General features: G+C 36.7%; 1 protein-coding gene across 1 annotated transcript; it reads left to right on the top strand.

The window, feature by feature from the left end:
* Positions 1-2,606: 2,606 nt before the first annotated feature.
* On the top strand, positions 2,607-15,593 carry NRPA2 (nuclear RNA polymerase A2). The gene is made up of 26 exons (XM_087337024.1): positions 2,607-2,877; positions 3,541-3,629; positions 3,772-3,891; positions 4,008-4,084; positions 4,354-4,417; positions 4,615-4,685; positions 4,768-4,845; positions 4,941-4,986; positions 5,107-5,287; positions 5,366-5,418; positions 5,499-5,572; positions 5,668-5,785; positions 5,955-6,042; positions 8,282-8,397; positions 9,655-9,782; positions 9,858-9,937; positions 10,460-10,701; positions 10,977-11,129; positions 11,539-11,700; positions 11,788-11,862; positions 11,949-12,128; positions 12,778-12,912; positions 12,995-13,138; positions 13,924-14,136; positions 14,726-14,983; positions 15,145-15,593. Exons 1-26 carry the CDS (start codon positions 2,643-2,645, stop codon positions 15,556-15,558), a joined length of 3,594 nt encoding a protein of 1,197 aa, XP_087193150.1. The 5' UTR covers positions 2,607-2,642; the 3' UTR covers positions 15,559-15,593.
* The last annotated feature ends 2,975 nt before the right edge of the window (positions 15,594-18,568 follow it).

Raw genomic sequence — 18,568 nt, forward strand, 5'->3', positions numbered from 1 at the left:
ACAAGACACATGCATCACATACTCGTCCACAACCAATAATTTTTGAGTTCCCTAAACCCTTGGTCTTAGAAAACTCGGAAATGCACAGAAAATCTACGTACCCGGAGAAGACAGTAGGAGCACAAATAGTGTTTTGAGAAGAAATGTGGTGAAGGAATAGTATTCTAAGCAACTGTGCAAGATCAATTAAGGAGCAAATAGGGTTTGATCGGTTGTTATTGGGGCTATGCTCCCTAAAATGTGTAGAGAAAAAAAAAAAATTGGGGAAAAAAAATTTGTGTGTAAAAAGCCCTAAGTACGCGGCTCGGTTAAATGCACACTTTTTCCCTCCGATCAAAGTGCGCACTTAACCGAATGTTTACTGTATATAAAGCACCCTCCTCATACTTTATATTAAGTCGGTTATGACTCCTTGTAATGCTACATTTTTGTATTTCATATTCTCCTTGTGAATATACATCTTCTTCTTCTTGAGTATTCTATTTCCATTCTATCTAATCTATCTTGTGTTCTCTCTTCTCTCTTCTAATTCCTCTCACACATACACATAACACACATCTCTTCCGCTACGCAAGAATCATACCCGATTCTTTACAATAACATCAAATGGTTTAGTGTTGGGTTCTAGACAATGGTTATTGTGGGGAAAATGACAAAAGATATTGCGAAATCAGTTCGAACTTGGCAAGAATTTTTATCGCGTTCATGGGAAAAACAAAAACAAATCCTAGGTAATATGCATGACGGTCAAGTAATGTATTAACAAATTCAAGAAGCTATGACTAGACTCCCCATACCACCCAATAACTCTAACCATAGATAGGTTGGGATTTTTTCAAGATTGGAAGTACTCTTGGTTGTTAAGGGGTATTCAGATGATAAGACCTACTAGTTTTTTGAGGTGGATGAAACAAACTAATTGTCTCGGTTGGGGGAAATGGTGATAGATTACCCTTACGCAATTGAACACAAGATAAGGGTAACCAGATATGCCGATTGTAAATGATATATTGATCCACTGATAGAGGAAATAAAAGGCATATTGGAAGTTGTGGGTGTTGGCTAAAAAACCAGTATTTAGATTAGATTGGGATCCAATTGATTATCAGCGGATAGATCCTTTTACAAGTAACAAGTTCAATTTCTTTGAAATTCAGTATAGTTGGGAAGACAAGTGCTTTCAAATACACGGGATGTGTTACCAGAGGTATTACTCCCCGGTTCCTTGCAAACTTATGGGTTATCTTATGGGCAAGAAAACAACCACACCAATATATTGCATGTACAATGGTTACTTGTACACCGAGCCTTGCTTGTTTGCAAATGGTTGCATAGGATGGGAGTATCTTTTGGTTGTGCTCGATGCCATTTACAAATGGAAACTCAAAAACATTGTTTATGGGAATGCATTCAGTTTCAACCGATATGGCAATGTCTCCTTAGAATTTTTGCTAACTATTTTCCCCTATTGATTTTCACTTGGGCCATGCTGGTTTGGACATCACTTGTCCGTGATGCGTTCCATTATGACACCAAACCTATGGACCATGGATTTTACACTAAATCTGGAAGTGTTCATACATTACCATTGCTGTCATTACAATTTTCAGGAATAAGGAAGGAAGTCCAACCAGTATGGGAGATATTGAGTAGTACCACTACATATCACATGTAGAAGGCTCGATGCTCTCTTGTTTTCCATCAACTTAAAACATCACTAGCTGAATTGGTTTTAAATATTTAGTTAGACATAGTTTATACTTTGAAGAGTCAATGGGATGATTCTGATGCTAAAAATTGATCAACGGCATGAGTTTCTTATCGTTTGGACAACAACTCCATTCATGACATCCAATTACGACACTACTTATTAGCAATTTCAGCCTTCGAAATGGTTGTTTCCCCCCACCGATCACATAGAGTTAAAAAACTTGTAAAATGTTTACACTAATGACAGGATATCTTCTCTAAAAAAAACAAAAACAAACTTATATACCTACTAATAAATAGTGAGAATTACCCCTTTTCAGTCTTTCTCACTATGTATCAACATATATACATAGGTACACACACACACACACACACACACACACACACACACACACACTATCTCTATGTTTTCCTCTGCTTGCTTGCTCTCTAGTATACATACATACATACGTACGTACGCACATACACACACACACACACACATACACAATCTCTTATGTTCTCCTTTGCTTGCTCTCTAGTATACATAGATAGATAGACATACATACATATATAGAGAGACATACATACATACGCAGATACATACATAGACATACACACATACATACATTGGTACATAGATACATAGATAGACACATAGATACATAGATACATAGATACAAACATAGACATACATACATACAAACATAGACATACATACATACAAACATAGACATAAGTACATACATACATACATACATACATACATACATACATACATACATAAATGATAATTGTGATGATAAACCCTTCCATGAAGAAAAGAAGAAACAACACTTCCTCAAAAACAAACCCCTTCAACTCTCTCTCTCTCTCTCTCTCTGTGAGACTCTGTTTCTGAGCGGAGGAAAGAGGGGGAGGGGTGAAGAAGAAGAAGAAGGCGATCTTCAGACATGGGGACGATGAAGAAGAAGATGGTGGAAGAGAAGAGCACAGGTGATGGAAAAGGAAGAGGAAGAGGAAGAGGAAGAGGAGGAGGAGGAGGTACAGGTTTGGCATCGATGTCTGCTCTGGTTGCGCCTCACATCGAATCGTTCGACTACTTTGTGAACCATGGCCTCCAGCAATCTGCCCTCGCTATCCGCCCTGTCGAGCTCCTCCAGCAGTCCACTCAGACTAAGCTGAGAAATATCCTTCTTTTTCTTCTCTTCTTCCATTGCTCTATTTTATTCTGGTGCTATTCTTTATTTTCGGCTTTTCTGTCTGAAAATTCAATAATTATTTTGAATTTTTCATGAATCGTTGAGAGAGAGAAAGATATATTAACGTCTTCTAAGACCGAAATTGGCCCATGAGACAATTGGTTTACAACAAAAGTGGGGTATTTACCCATTCATATATATATATATATATATATATATATATATATAGAGAGAGAGAGAGAGAGAGAGAGAGAGAGAGAGAGAGAGAGAGCATGACAGCTAAATGTTCAACTCTGACATTCCACAGCAGCAGTGGCATCTAGTAAAGTAGTGCATATTGTGAGATTTGAAGCCAGATGCATGAGCTGGTAAAAGCAGTGGTTACACTAGGTAAGCCCGTTATGACAAAAAAAGAAGAGAGTTAGAGCAGCTGATTTGTTGGAATGTAACTTGGGAGAAGTATTTTGTGGTGACCGAAAGTAAAACATTTGAATTCTTCTTGACCTTGTGTCGATAGCCCACAGCGCACAACTAGGCTTAGTGGATTACAAAAAGAGAGTGCAAGAGAGAGTTAGAGAACTGTCTAGTGCCAAGAAGAAAGTCATGAGTTTTTTTTTATGCATTTGGCTTTCCTTGACTCTTTCGATACTATGGATTGAAAGACCTGTTCTCAGCCCTCCGTTGAAGGATGTCAGGGATAAGAGTCAATTCTTGGATCAGCGAATCAAGCCCCTGGAGGTGATCTCTTGGAAGTCATTTCTTTTGTTTTGGATCTTTTCAATTCTTATGTTTTGCTCTTTTGTTTCGGATCTTTTTAAATGCATTAGGTAGATGTCCTTTTACTTTAAAAGAGAAAAACGTTTTGATTCATCCTCCACAGTGCCGTCAAGGTGGGCTTACATACAAAGGTCAACTTACTGCCGACATATGTTATCAATGGAATGATCAGGCTGTGATTCGATTTAGTGCTTCTTTGGGTCATGTTCCAGTAATGATCAAGGTATGAAACGCTGTTGATGATTTGATCTCATTTTGAAAGAAAATTTGAACAAAAGATGTGCATTTATTATTTCTACTATCTTTTTACCTGAACAACTTGATGAGATTTCAAAACAGTCAACAATTTGCCACTTGCGAGGTGCTGATAGTGGGAAATTGGTTGCTTTAAAAGAAGAAGCTTCAGAAGTAGGAGGGTAAGGCTCATACTGGACTCATGTTATGTTATTTTGTCGTGTTCTAATTTCTTATGATTTTTTGATGGATTGGTTGGAATAACATCAGATTTTGTCACCATTTTAATATATGATAGTTGCATGTTTGCAAGTTGCTCACTTTTTGTACTGCATGATCAGAATGTTAATAGCTTCAATTTGTTCACAGATTATGATAGCTGTTTTATATTTTGGCATAAAAAGGCTGCGTAAAAAGATTATTTTTCATAGAGACTCGAATGTATGCACAGGTACTTCATTTGCAATGGGAATGAACGTATCATTCGGTTGCTTGTTGTGACCAAGCGTAATCATGTAAGTTCCCCATTACATATAATTTACAACCATTTATAAATATATGTATATGCATGTCTATGAACCCTCTCTTCTTGTGGCTAACAACACATGTGATAATACTGTGAAGCCTCCCATGCAATAATATGCTGTAGCAATGCACTAGATAGTACCGTGTAAACATCTGATTTTATATTTCCTTACAACTGGGCAAACAGATAGTAGCTGTGCGCAGAGGTTCATACAAGAATAGAGGCCCTTCTTACACGGACATGGGTGTCTTCATCAGGTAAGAAAGAATATTGACAGTTTCAACAGTCAGATAGGATACAAATAGATCACCATGAGAAGAATTTGACTTCTTTTTGCAGGTGTGTCAGACCTGATCAGTCAGCAGTTTCAGTAAAGTTGTACTATTTACAATATGGTGGTGCATCATTAGCATTTTCGTATGTATTGTTGAAATTTATGTTCATATCTTTACATATGTATGCCATTTTTAACCTATGTTCATAATCGCCTTCAAATAAACTGATATTTTCAGCCTCCGTCGCCAGGAGTTCCTTATACCTGTGGGAATCATCCTTAAGGTCTGGTCTTCTTATTATACCAAAAAGCAAATACCCAACAAAGAAATAATAATGTTATAGATAATGAGCATTTAAAGGCCTGAGAGTCAAAAGTCACATGATGTTTTTGTTTCTCTGTAGGCTTTATCCAATACTCAGGACAAGGAAATTTTTGAACTTTTGACATCTACATATAATGAAAGAAATACAGGGAAAAGGGGTGCAGTTGGAAGTCAATTAGTGATCCAGAGAGCGCAAATCATTCTCGAGGAAGTTAAGCAACTTGGAATGTTTACAAGATTGCAATGCCTTGAATACATTGGTGGGTAGGAACCTATAGTTAGGTAGGATATTCATAGTAAATCTTTTGTAATTCCCTTATTCTTATCATGCCTTCCAGGTGAGAGATTCCGTCCTGTACTGGATGGAGTAGAAGGCCAACTTGCTGCTATGGTAAGCACATTTTGTGATTCCCTAAGATTCATGTAAAAAGATTGGTTTTTAAGCTAAAGTTTGTATCTAATATTCAACAGATCGGTGAAAGAGTTCTTGAAGACTACATTTTTGTACATCTAGACACATGCTTTGACAAATTCAACCTTCTTATGTGAGTATGCCAACTGGCACGTTGGAAAATCTTCCTGCCAGGTCTGCTTATATTTATAAACTAAAAATCACTCTATGATGGTTTTTGCTTTTTAGTTATATGCTGCAGAAGCTTTTTGCACTAGCTGATCAAACTGCTGCTCCAGATAATGTTGACGCACTTCAACATCAAGAAGTTTTATTACCTGGTCATGTACTCACTATGTATGCCAAGGCAGGTTAACATTAATCCACCCCAAGCTGTTGTACTCTGACCTAATCCATGCATCTAAAATGTTGTGAACTTTGAAGAAACGAACTTCTTAAAGCACTACAGAATCATGCCATATGTAATTCATGAATATTATATGTTTTGAGTCCACAACTGTACAATGAATGTGCAGGATAGAATGCAAGATTGGTTGACAAGGGTACGGAGGGTTCTAGCAAAAGAATTAGAAGATCATCCAAATGAATTTGACCTGCAGGATGGTGAGTAAGCCTTCACTATTCATCTAGGAAATAAAAGAATACTATTTCATTTTTGCTTTCGACCTTGGAACAAAAAGGGTTTCTTGTATTCAGTTTTATTTTTCACCATAAAATATCTGTTAAAATTTTTTCCTAGCATATTTAACCACAAATTCTTGTAAATGCCATTGAGTGCAGCTCATAATGTGAGCTTACATATTATTTGCATTTGGATATCCTCCATAATTGGTCCATATTGGAACTCTTATAATCAGGTTCCTGTTCGTTTCTCCCTTCTAGGATTTTGATCCACAGCCATAAATGTTAGACGAGGAGCTGTGATAATGTTGCAAAGAGTGATGAGAGGTCACCATTTTGGGCTGATTGTTCCATAAATGGTGAAAGAAAGAAAAGAAAGATACATTGACGTCTTTTAAGAGGCCAAAATGGCCTATAAAACCAAACAAGATATTACATCTTAACCGTTGTCTTGTCTTTGAGAGCAAACCAAAATAAACGTTACTAAGTAAAAAGCTAAAAAAGATAAAAACTAAAGAACCTTGTTATTAGTACATGTAAGATTCTCAAGTCAGATACATTGTATTTTTGTCTTCTAAAGTTCATTAGCATAGGTTGATCTAGAATGTAGAGGTCTCTGAAGCGAGGGCATGGCCTTTATCTGTCGACGACAAGGGTGGTGAGATCATGGTCCATGAGACCGGGGCCTACATGAATGGGAAATTGCTATTGCCCACTGTATTGTAACCCCTTTGCTATGTCCTGATCGGGATCCCATGGTAAGATCATGGTCCATGAGACCAGGGCCTACATTCATGGGAAATTGCTATTGCCCACTGTATTGTAACCCCTTTGCTATGTCCTGATCGGGATCCCATTTATGTATCCCTTGATTGACTTGTAACATGAGAAGGAGTGATAGGGCTAAAGAAAGAAAACTATATTAATGTCTTTTGCAAGGCCAAAAGGACGTATAAGACTGAACGACGATTACATCTTAAAATGTTGTTTCTTCTTTAAGAAGAACAAGCCAAAGTAAATATAACTAAATATACTGTATTAAAGAATCTAATTATTGAAACATTTAGGATTTCTCATTGTGTGGCCCTACCTCAAATGAGTGTATCTAACTGGTGTGGGAAAGGCATTTGTGGTGGCATAATGCAATAACTTTGACAACCGTTTGGGTAATTTATCTAGGGATGTGAAAGAATCCAAATCAAGCATGCCATTGTTTTCACTCCACAACTATACACATGAACTACTTCCTGAGTTAATGGGTATTTGGCATGGCCAGTTTTGTTCCTGGCATATACATCTTTTTGGCATCCATGCTTCACCTTAAAAGTGTTACTGAAGGTGAAGCATGGATGAGGGAAGCATGAACTACTTATTGGTGACGAGGGAAGGTGGTTGTGATGGTATGTTGGATGTAAGGGTTACAGAAAGATAAAATGTGGTTGGCGCCAATTAGGCAGGGTTGGATGAAGGTTTTGATGGTTTGGGTGGCTTGTCTTGTCCTGAGGATGTATTCAATGTTGCTTTCGCCGCCTCTATGTGGAGTACTGTGATGAGACTGCACTCCCCACTTAGGAGGAAGAGTGGGCCATTCTCAATAAATCTTTGATCCATCCAGTGTTTTAATGCACCCCTAGTCTGCTTCCTCCAACTCTTGAGGGCTCCAAACTTCATAGCTGTAATCACAGTCGTCCAGTAGAAGCACTATATTATTGATCGACACAATTGACAAATAGAATCAAAGGAGTGTTGGATATGTCTCTCACAGAATGTGTTATGTGAATAAGGGAGGGATGTATATCCAAAGAGGGTGTTGGCATCTTTGCAGAGATGGAGAACTAAAATATGAAATAATAGACTGGCATAGTCAAACCACGGAAATGTATGTGGAATCACTTGGTTTTTAAAGCCTTATTCTTGGTAAATCTCAAGTAACTTTGTAGCATGTAACTGGAACTGCATGAATGGAACAGATTGTCACAGAGGATGTGCTAGAAAGTCATATAAACTGTTCTGTTTGTGTAAGGGCTACATCATTTATTTGCTATGGCGTTCACATTTGTCAAATCACAATTATCTGGTTTAAGTGTGAAAATTGTAAATATTCTTATTGATAACAGAGTTTGATGATTACAATTTGCTTCTCGCAAGAAAAAACAGTAATGATGTATTCGTGGCTTGATTGCTATTGATCAAAGATCTCTTTAAAAATGTCTACCTGTAGTGAAAAAGGTACAGAAGCTAATGGAGAAGGTTCCAGCAACATTAATTGGTAAACGTTTTGAATACCTCCTTAATACTGGCAACTTGGCTATGCAACACGGATTAGAACTAATGCAGGTGCCTTTCCTTCTTGCTGTAAAACCACGCAGTGTTGATGTAATATGAAAGATTGTCTAGAGTTTCTCTATTTTGATTTACACATCATCACAATTAAGTTTATGAACTTTGTGGTGCACGAGTTGAAAGCCAATAAATAGTTGATGAATCTTCTAAATCAGCCATTAATATTTTTGTTATAAGCCTAAGAAACCATTAGATGTTGTAGCTTCATACTGATATACCTAAGTGACCTTTGGTGAATAGTTTAACATCCATATCTAGGCAGTACGATTCTAAGATGGTGATGTATAGTGCTAAAACTAACCTTTTTCTAAACATAGTTCTTAGCTGTGATATTTTTCCCAGTACAATGTGTCCTTTCAGATAATCTGATTAGCTTTTTTTGTTATGTTAAATATTTCAACAAAAGTTTTGACATACAATCATAAGACTTCCATCTACAGGCTCAGGTCCGTGTGACAATCTTCTCCTTTGGAAACTTAAACTGTAGGCGTTTAGCTTCATACTAATATGCCTAAATGGGTTTTGGATGATCTTTTAACATCGATAGGAAATAATATTCTAAGAGGCTATATGTAATCTTAGAACTAACCTCATTTGAAACATAGTTCCCTGGTATGAGATTTTTGTTGTGTTAAAGATTTTAATAATAAATTTGGCATACAATTGTAAGTCATACAAAATCCATTATTCCATCTAAAGACTCAGGCATGTGTCCCGTGGAAACTTAAATAAGCTTTTAGGGTCAATAGCAAATGTATGTTATGATGCGCCCCCAAGACAAGCAAGGAGTCCTTCTGGGCAATGTTTCCTTAAGCCCAAAACAGAATCACCAAAGTCAGTTAAAATTTGATGTTCTGGAATGCTGCGTAGGTCTCATTACCTGGCTAGAAGTTGCCTTGTGCCAAAAGAAGTATCATGATTGCTTCTGTTTTGAAGACGAAATGCATATACGAAAATTAGGGTCTTCTTAAAAACTTTCTTAGCTGTAAAAACTGAACAATGGCCTACATATAAAGTTAAGTGCTTCTATTAAGGTAATAACTGACTGTAGAAATCTGTCCTGACCAGTCTGAAGTACTTGGCCTATCATGGTAAGAAGTTTATTTTATCACGCGGAATGCTAGAGATTATAGTCAATTGATGTGTGGTAATGTCAGATAATTGTTATTGTAAGAATATTGATATCATGCTTTGTCTTTTCCTGTTTGATGCATCAATTCTGATATGAAATGTGGTTTTTGTTCACTTCAGTCAACCGGCTATACTGTTGTCGCAGAGAGACTCAACTATCTTAGATACATTTCACATTTTCGATCCGTTCATAGAGGAGCCTACTTTCAAGCTCTTAGAACCACAACTGTGAGGAAATTGCTTCCAGAGTAAGACGGAACCTTTGTTAAAAATTGCCTATTGTAGTTACTTTTACTGAAACAAGAAACTTTCTGTATTTTCAGGTCCTGGGGATTTATTTGTCCAGTTCATACCCCTGATGGGAGTCCTTGTGGGTTGCTTACCCATTTATCAGTAGCTTGTGGTAAGCCAGTCCAAGATTCATTTGTCATTTTGAAAACCACACGGAAAAAAGGCTATTTGAACTGTCTAATATCAAATCATAGGTAATCATCACATTGTATGTGGCATCCCTTTACTTTGTAACTTCAAGTAGGCTTGCAATTGTAATTTTTCATTTAGTATGATGTCTAATTAAAGATTGAAAAGTAAATCACTTGTAAGATCGCTCATCTGTTTCAAGAAATGTTTAGAAACATTTTTCTTGTTTTCTAGGGTGTGCTTGTTGCATATTGAGCCCTACCTTTTGTTATGACTTATGGTTTTCATATTTGATCTGTTGGTATTCTAGGTAGTGCAGTTTTGATGTCAATCTGTATTTTCTTGAAAGTTTCCTTTCTATGATCAATTTACATGTATACTGTGTTGTTTTAATCAAGTTGTCATTAACTGTCCTACTTTCTAAAGATGCCATTCAGAATAAACATGAAAAGTATAAGTTCCCTTCAATTATTGTGTCGAAGTTGTAACCAAAAATGATTTGCAGAGGTAACAACTGACATGGATTCGAATGGCGAATTGAAGGATTTTCTTCAGCAGAGGAAAGAGATTATTTCTGTCCTGTCAGGATTTGGTGTGGTGGGGATTGCACCTGGCCTTTCAAGATCAGGCCCACCTGACTACCTACCTGTCCTTTTGGATGGCCGTGTTGTCGGACATATAGACAGTGGAAGGGTCTTGTCTGTGGTTCTGCAGCTTCGCCTATTGAAAGTCACAAAAAGTTCTGCAGTAAGTCGGAATAATTGTTATAAAAGTGATGAACTCTGACATACTACACCTGGGCTTTTTGTTATTTCCCTAGATACCTGTAAGTTCTTGTTTTTCCCCAAATGAACATATCCAATTGAGAAAAAGGAGATGAGTTGAGCATAGAATTTCCTGAAGAGAGGGTTTACCAAGGGCATTTGGGGTATTTGAGGGTTTTTTGGCCATGTTTATAGTTTGAGGAATTAGAAGCAATTTCTGAACATTCATAACTAATATAACTGTGTATTTTGGAACAGGTGCCACCAGATCTAGAGGTTGCATATGTGCCATGCACTTTTGCTGGTGCATATCCAGGATTATTCCTCTTTACAGGGCCTGCACGAATGATTCGACCTGTTAAACAATTGTTTAATGAGCAAGCAATCGAAATGATTGGACCTTTAGAGCAGGTATTTCTTACAAATGATACCACCTTGTTTGGCTTTTAATGTGCTGTGATTTAAATAGATGAGATATCAGCTGGAGTAAATTAAACAAATAATAAGTTACTGTCAATAGTCTTATTTTCTCTCATGGTTTAAATCAACCTTTTGTTATCTTAATTTTGAACTTCTGAATCAAACAAATTTTAATGAACTATATGCTAGGTGCTATTCTCAAGGCATTTTTCCATTTCGATGAGCATTTGAGATTTAATTCTGTATGGTTCGTATGAAACAATTCCTTTTAAATGCTTGAAGAACATCTTTTCTCATATACTACTTGAATGTAGTAATTGATCTGTAGAGTCCACATCAATAAATTATATGGGTCACGGTGTTTAATTTTATTAATTGTTGCTTGAAAATGCGTTGGCAGGTTTATATGGAAATAAGTTGTCCAGATGGTCTTGATGGTGGGCGGTCAGGGGTCCCTGCAACACACACTGAGATTTCTCCTATGGCAATGCTTAGTGTTGTAGCTGGTCTAACACCCTGGTCAGACCATAATCAAAGTCCTCGTAACATGTACCAATGCCAGGTCAATTTTGTCTTGTCCCAGTCATATTTCTTCTGCATGATAGTGTGATTCTTTTAAAGCTTACTCCCTGAATGTTCCACTATGCAGATGGGCAAGCAGACCATGGGATTTCCTTCTCAAACAGTTCAATTTAGGGCTGATAATAAACTTTATCGACTTCAAGTATGTAAATATTCATTATTATTCCTTGCTGTTGGGAACTTCTCTGGTCAATTATAGTACTCATTTATTAAAGGGATTCCTTGTAGACACCACAGACACCCTTAGCTCGAACGAGTCGTTATGTGAACTATCACATGGATGAATTTCCTACTGGGACAAATGCTGTAGTTGCAGTTCTTGCATATACGGGTTATGATATGGAAGATGCTATGATTATAAATAAGTCTTCCATGGAGAGAGGATTGTGCCATGGTCAGATCTACAAGGTTTGTATATCATTACTTTGTCTGGCTAATACAACAATTTAAAATATAAAACATAGATTTTTCATAACTGTTGATGCAAGCTTATGGTAAATACAGTTTATATGTTGTCATTGTGGAGAATACTGGGTCTTGAATGCAGATATTCAGTGCGTTAAATATGTCTTTTGCTAGATAATTAAGGTGAAGTGTGGACACCCTAGAAACCGTTGGGGAAATAAGTACTTCAGCTTAAGCTCTGTACATATCTTGTTCAGGAGATAGATAATTGGGTTTCATATGGACAGCTTATAAACGTTTTTAGGGAAGAAGTGTGTCAGATTCAGCTCTGCACACACATCTGTCTAGTTCATTAATAGAGGGTGGCATTTTCACGGGAGAAATGCTTCAGCTTCAGCTCTGTACACTTATCTATTTAGTTTAGGAGATAGGAAATATTCAAATATTAACATGTTACTGTAAATTATTTCTGGTTCTATAATCCGACATCTCAGATGCAACAAGTCATATATATGTACATATATATATAGATAGATGGACATGCATTTAGAGAGTGTCAACTGGTGGATGTTATAAGAAATATAACTAATAAATTCTACTGATCAGGATACAATGACCTGATTTGGCATTTGTGCTCTATGTTTGTATGTAGACAGAGACCATTGATCTAACAAAGATAAACAAAAAAGGAGATGGGTACATTAACAAATTCTCAAGACCAACAAATAGGTTTCGTCCTGCAGATGTAAAGTATTTAGATACTGATGGGCTTCCCTACATTGGACAGGTACGAATGCTATCCTTACTGCATTCTAGTAAATTCTATATGGAGTATTAGTTTATTAAAAAGTGGTTATATATGATTGCAGGTCCTGAAAGGTGATGATGTTTACTGTAGTGTCACTAACTCAATGACTGAACGTGCAAAACTTTGGAAACTGAAGTCTTCAGAAACAGCAGTAGTTGATTATGTGGCTGCAATTGGAACTGGTGCTAAAGAACCATTACAAAAAGTAGGTATTTTGTGTGAAATTAATGAATGTGATTTTATATGAAATAAATGAATTCGGTAAAGTTTAATGAGTCGTAAAATAGAAGGGCTGCAAGCAGTTCTCATTTGAATGATGTTTGCTGTACCAATGACATTTTGCAAAATATATGCATGCATGCCAAATCTGACGGCGAAAAGCTATTGTTGGTGCTCGCGTACTACTGCCTTCTCTAAATGGCATACCTTGTCTGAAACCAATTTACCAGCTTAGTCTTCTGTATAAATGTTGTTATCTCGCATCTCTCCAAAGTCAGAGAACCTTTCTTACAGGCTTCTGCAAGTTAGTGAACCGTTGAAACACAATTTATGGATGATTCACATATAAATGACCATTTGCTCACATTTATTGGATCGATTCACATACCTCATAAAGAGCTCCACTCATATTAATGACTACAAATTTCCTACTTTAGTTGAATCAGACCCACAGACTTCATATTCTTCAACCCATATTAGTCCTTGACGTTAAAGATCCATTCACTGCCCATCGGTACAAACATCTCAAATCTTCCCTGTTTCTAATGCAGTTAGTTTCTCAAGTTATTTATCTCTTGAGAGACAAATACTGAAGCTGAGAATGAGCATTGTTTTTCCAGCAATAATGGAGGACATTCTGATAACCGTTGCTTCATATCTAGTCATGGTGTACAGTTAAATATTGCAATCCTTAATTCTTGGTCCAGATGGCATGCAATTGCAGTACCCTTTCAGTAATAGATCTTGCCTTGTTCTTTGTTCTTATGGCAGGTTACAATACGATTGAGGCAAGAGCGTAATCCGGTAATTGGTGACAAATTCAGCAGCAGGCATGGACAGAAAGGTGTTTGCTCACAATTGTGGCCAGATATTGATATGCCATTCTCACATGTAACAGGAATGCGTCCCGACATTATAATAAATCCTCATGCATTTCCTTCGAGAATGACAATCGGAATGCTTTTGGAGTCTGTGGCTGCAAAGGTATGTGTGCTTCTTCCTTGGTCTTTTAATTTAATGTTTTCCTTTTTTGAAATTGGAAAGAGATGTATGGAAGGAATCAATGAATACTGTGAACTTTCAGATGAGTTTAAAGAAGGCTTTTTTTTATCTCAGAAATTCTTTATTAAATGTCAACTTTCTAATCCTACGCCATGGTTTGTTAGAGTGGATGATGTACCCAGGTACATGATCGTGTTTTCTTTTTTCATGCTGTGCTCCTATATGTATTAGTTCACTTCTGATCACTTCTGATTGAGGAAGAATGCACAAGATTTTCGTCTCCTAAACTAGCATGTGAAAGGTTCATTCCAAAGAAAAAAGCATTATCGTGTTTTTGATCTCACTGAAGTGGATACAGATTATTGGTATACGGGGATGCATTTGGTGTTTTCATCATCTTCCATTATATTTCATGAGCATTCTTGTGGGGTCAAACGAGTCATGAAAACTGTGATTGTATCATGCATCTGTGAATCACAATGAATCTACATGCTCTGTTCATTATATGCATAAGAATCAATTTCAAGTTCGTGTCTCCCAACAGCAACTTGCTTTTAAAAATTAATGTCAGGGTGGCGCATTGGAGGGAAAATTCGTGGATGCCACCCCTTTTTCAGGTGTGAAAGTTGCATCATTGTCTGGAAAATCAGATAAACCAAGTGGAACCTTAGTTGATGAGTATGGCGAGGTCTTACGGGATCATGGCTTCAATTATCACGGTACCGAGGTGATGTACAGTGGATTATTTGGAACAGAGCTAGTTTGCGAAATCTTTATTGGAGTTGTTTATTATCAGCGGCTGCGTCACATGGTATCAGATAAGTATCAGGTGAAAAGACAAAATTGTCATCTTAGTTTTGTTTTAGAAACTAGAACATATTATAATTAGCCATATTTATGTGTTTTAAACAAATCATTTATCGCCAGTGGACTTTAATTAATGAAGCTTTTTATGACTGGATATATTTCAATTGCTTCTTGGTTCAATAGGTGAGATCGAGAGGTGCAGTGAATCCTGTTACACAACAGCCCGTGAAGGGGCGGGCGGCGGGTGGTGGAATCCGGTTTGGAGAGATGGAGAGAGACTCTCTACTAGCACATGGGGCCGCATATCTGTTACACGACCGATTACACACTTGTTCTGACCATCATATCGCGATGGTTTGTTCTTTTTGTGGTAGTTTACTCTCACCTGTTTCGGTCTGCCAGGTGAAATCATCTCAGCTTAGTCTTCCACCACCTGGTGGTAGAACCAAGAAGGCTATGTGTAAGTATTGTAAAACTGGACGTGGCATTGAGAGAGTGGCAATGCCATTCGCCTTTCGTTACTTAACCGCTGAGCTCGCGGCCATGAATATGAAACTTACATTGAAAATTTCAGATGATGCAAGGAGGAAGATGTAGTTCTTTTTAATATAAGTGAGCCATTTTTGACCTAATTTGATATTTTGGCATTTTGTCATTCAATCTTTTTTATTTACCTTAATTCCATTGTGATATTTATCCAATAGTAAATTCTTTATGATTGTTAGCAAAGTAATATGTTACTGTATTTGGTGTATTTATAATATAAATAAGTGGAAAAATGGTCGAGAGATGTTATTCACAGAGAGAAATAGATACGCTATTAATGTAAACAGGGAATCAGTATGAACTATGGGATGAGCGTGGATTGAATATGAATTTGCTCAATTCTGTGGTATTGATGCCACTGCAAGAAAAGAAAAGAGATGTATAATATGCAGGAAAAACAGTGAAGTGGCGAATAGTAGTCGCCCTCATAAACATTTGATTAAATGGGCAGGTGGTAGTTCTTAATTTGTATGATGCAGCATAACTCTTTATAAAAGCATCAATATGCAACATGATATGGTGCTTAGCTGGGGGTTCTCCATGATGCACACTGAATGATGAGTATGTTGGTACAATAGTTGATTACATTGTGAGAGATGTCCTTAGATCAGACAATTTGGAATAATATTGTGAGGCATACTTGAGACGTCATAGGCAAGTTTGGATGTAATCAGATGCACTCTAATCATCTCATTAGTGTGATTTTTTCTTGGTAAATTTAGGTTAATGATACCAACGTCCACAATTGTTTTGCATTCCCTAGCATGGTGGTAAGGACTTGGCCTAATATTGTTTGACTTAGGGTTCAAGCATTGCATTATCTAGAATAGCAAGTGTTTCATTTTATGTGTTTGACCATGTAAATTTAGGCACAAGAGGTGACTACTCAATCAGTACCTTAATGTGTAATGTATTTGGCAATCCACACGGGTGGTCTTGATTATCTATTTTGAGTGTTCCCTTTATAAAACGAACTTTAGTCCACCATGATGTTGCGCGAGGTTGTGAGTATGTGTGAACACGTAAGGCACTTGCACGACTAAGCATCTCATGATTGTAATTTGTAACTAATTAGAATATTGATTGCAATGGATTACAATCAGAAGTTGATTGCAAATTGAATACAATATTCTGGTAAAGGATTGATCAGACTAGATTACATATATTAGCATTCAAGGAAAAAGAGGCAATAATGATGAGATAGCAAATGTCATTATGCGATATTAAGAATTTGAGCTATCGTTATGAGCAACTAGTCATCAAATCAAAATCAAAACATTCATAGCTAATCGATTGTCATAACATAACAAAACGGAACTCTTAGAAAATAAATGAAAAGAGAAAAAAAAGAACATTGATTTCTCACTCTTTGGTTTCTTGGATCAACTAACAGTACTCATAAATCCTTAAAAAATAATGGAACTCTTGGAAAATAAATGAGAAAAAAAAGAACTTTGATTTCTCACTCTTTTGTTTCTTGGATCTACTAACAATACTCATAAATCCTTAAAAAATAAACGACAAGAGAGAATAGAATAGATGTTTTATTGTCCATAATCAGGCCAATTATGATCTATAGATGTTTCATCATCTTCCATGTGACTTCTTCCTAAGAAGGGGTTATTGCTAAGTAGTAAAAAACTCTTGACGTGAAAATCATGCACACACATCCATCTAACAAGTCATCATATTTCTCGTGGATTACCTTATACATTGAGCATGCGATAAGTAAGTGATATTCATCCGCCACTAGGTTTTCATTGGATATCTTGCATATCTTCATATTTGAGTGATGATGTAATGATGCTACCTCAACACCTAGCTTGCGTGAGTGAGTTCGAAGAAGTGTTAAAGACTTCTAAGAGCCAAGGCTCATAGGTGTAGTGAGATGCAATTGGATACCAACATTTTTTCCTTGTATTTTGGCCAATATTGGGGGTTAATATTTGCAATGTAATAATCCAATTTTGTCATTTTTGCATTTTGCCATTTTATCCTTAGTGCCTCTAGTAATGTATCCTCAAGGACCACATACTTCATACCATCGCCTGAAAGCTCCACAAGATCTTTTATTTCGCATCCATTTTGTTACATGAGGCACCCAACCACACGAGAGGATCTTCCTCTTACTAGTTTTTTGTACCTTGCATTTTATGCTTCAAGCTTGTTTGGGTAGTCTATAATCAAGCATTTTCTTGACTTTTGTGATATACTTCTTTACTCTTTGCATGGCTAGTATGGGCCATGCGCCTATTTCTAATAGTATGATAGGATAGGATGCTGAGGATTTTACCCCAATTGTCTATGTAAGATTTTTTTTTGGATTTTATGTATTTCATTCCATGCACCAAGTGAGATAGTGCCACCCCATGCTTATACTCCATAAACAATGCTAGGACCACCAAAGCATTGAATGACATTAATCTCAGTATCTCTTTGGTTGCATTGATTCTTGAACATATAATAACTATTCCAATGTGCTTGAAGTCTAGGCTCATAACATACATTCCACCTATTTGTGTTGGGATATTAATACCATATATTTGTGTTGTATTAGTTCTTCGTTGTATGTAAAAGTGGGGTAATGTTTTGGTTGTATTACCTTTATTGCCATCATTACTTTTCTCCACATTGACAATTAGCCCATCGATTTGACAAAATGTGTCGAACACATGAAGTGTTGCATATCATCCAAATTATTTAAGAAAAACAGCATCATCAAGATACAGGCATATAAAAATAATCTCCATTGATTTGATAGAATGTGTCCAATGCACAAAAGTGTTGCATATCATCCAAGTTATATGAGAAAAACATCATTAGAATATAGGAGTATAAAAATAAGCTCATGCTTGAGTTTGGGGATCCAATCAAAACACGCCATTAGAATTGCATCGGTACCATTGAGAATATGCAAATTTATGCATTTAAGCATAAGTATGAGAAGCCTACTATAATTTGACTTAGTGCAATCTTCTGAGTCACATGTCAAATCCAACACCATTACATTATCATCAACTTCCACATTTTGGTAAGTTCCAATTCTAGCAACAAAATCTCC

The sequence above is a fragment of the Azolla caroliniana genome, unplaced genomic scaffold (assembly GCF_043228905.1).
Source record: "Azolla caroliniana isolate FFs.n. ecotype wild unplaced genomic scaffold, voAzoCaro1.0.p SCAF_22, whole genome shotgun sequence".
In the NCBI taxonomy this organism is placed as follows: domain Eukaryota; kingdom Viridiplantae; phylum Streptophyta; class Polypodiopsida; order Salviniales; family Salviniaceae; genus Azolla; species Azolla caroliniana.

Bases quoted from the DNA above. Each gene is read 5' to 3' on its own strand.
- NRPA2 (XM_087337024.1), top strand. From the start codon at position 2,643: ATGGGGACGATGAAGAAGAAGATGGTGGAAGAGAAGAGCACAGGTGAT. The intron at 4,085-4,353 runs GTAAGGCTCATA...ATGTATGCACAG, and splicing joins GAAGCTTCAGAAGTAGGAGG to GTACTTCATTTGCAATGGGA. The intron at 6,043-8,281 runs GTGAGTAAGCCT...GTCTACCTGTAG, and splicing joins TGAATTTGACCTGCAGGATG to TGAAAAAGGTACAGAAGCTA.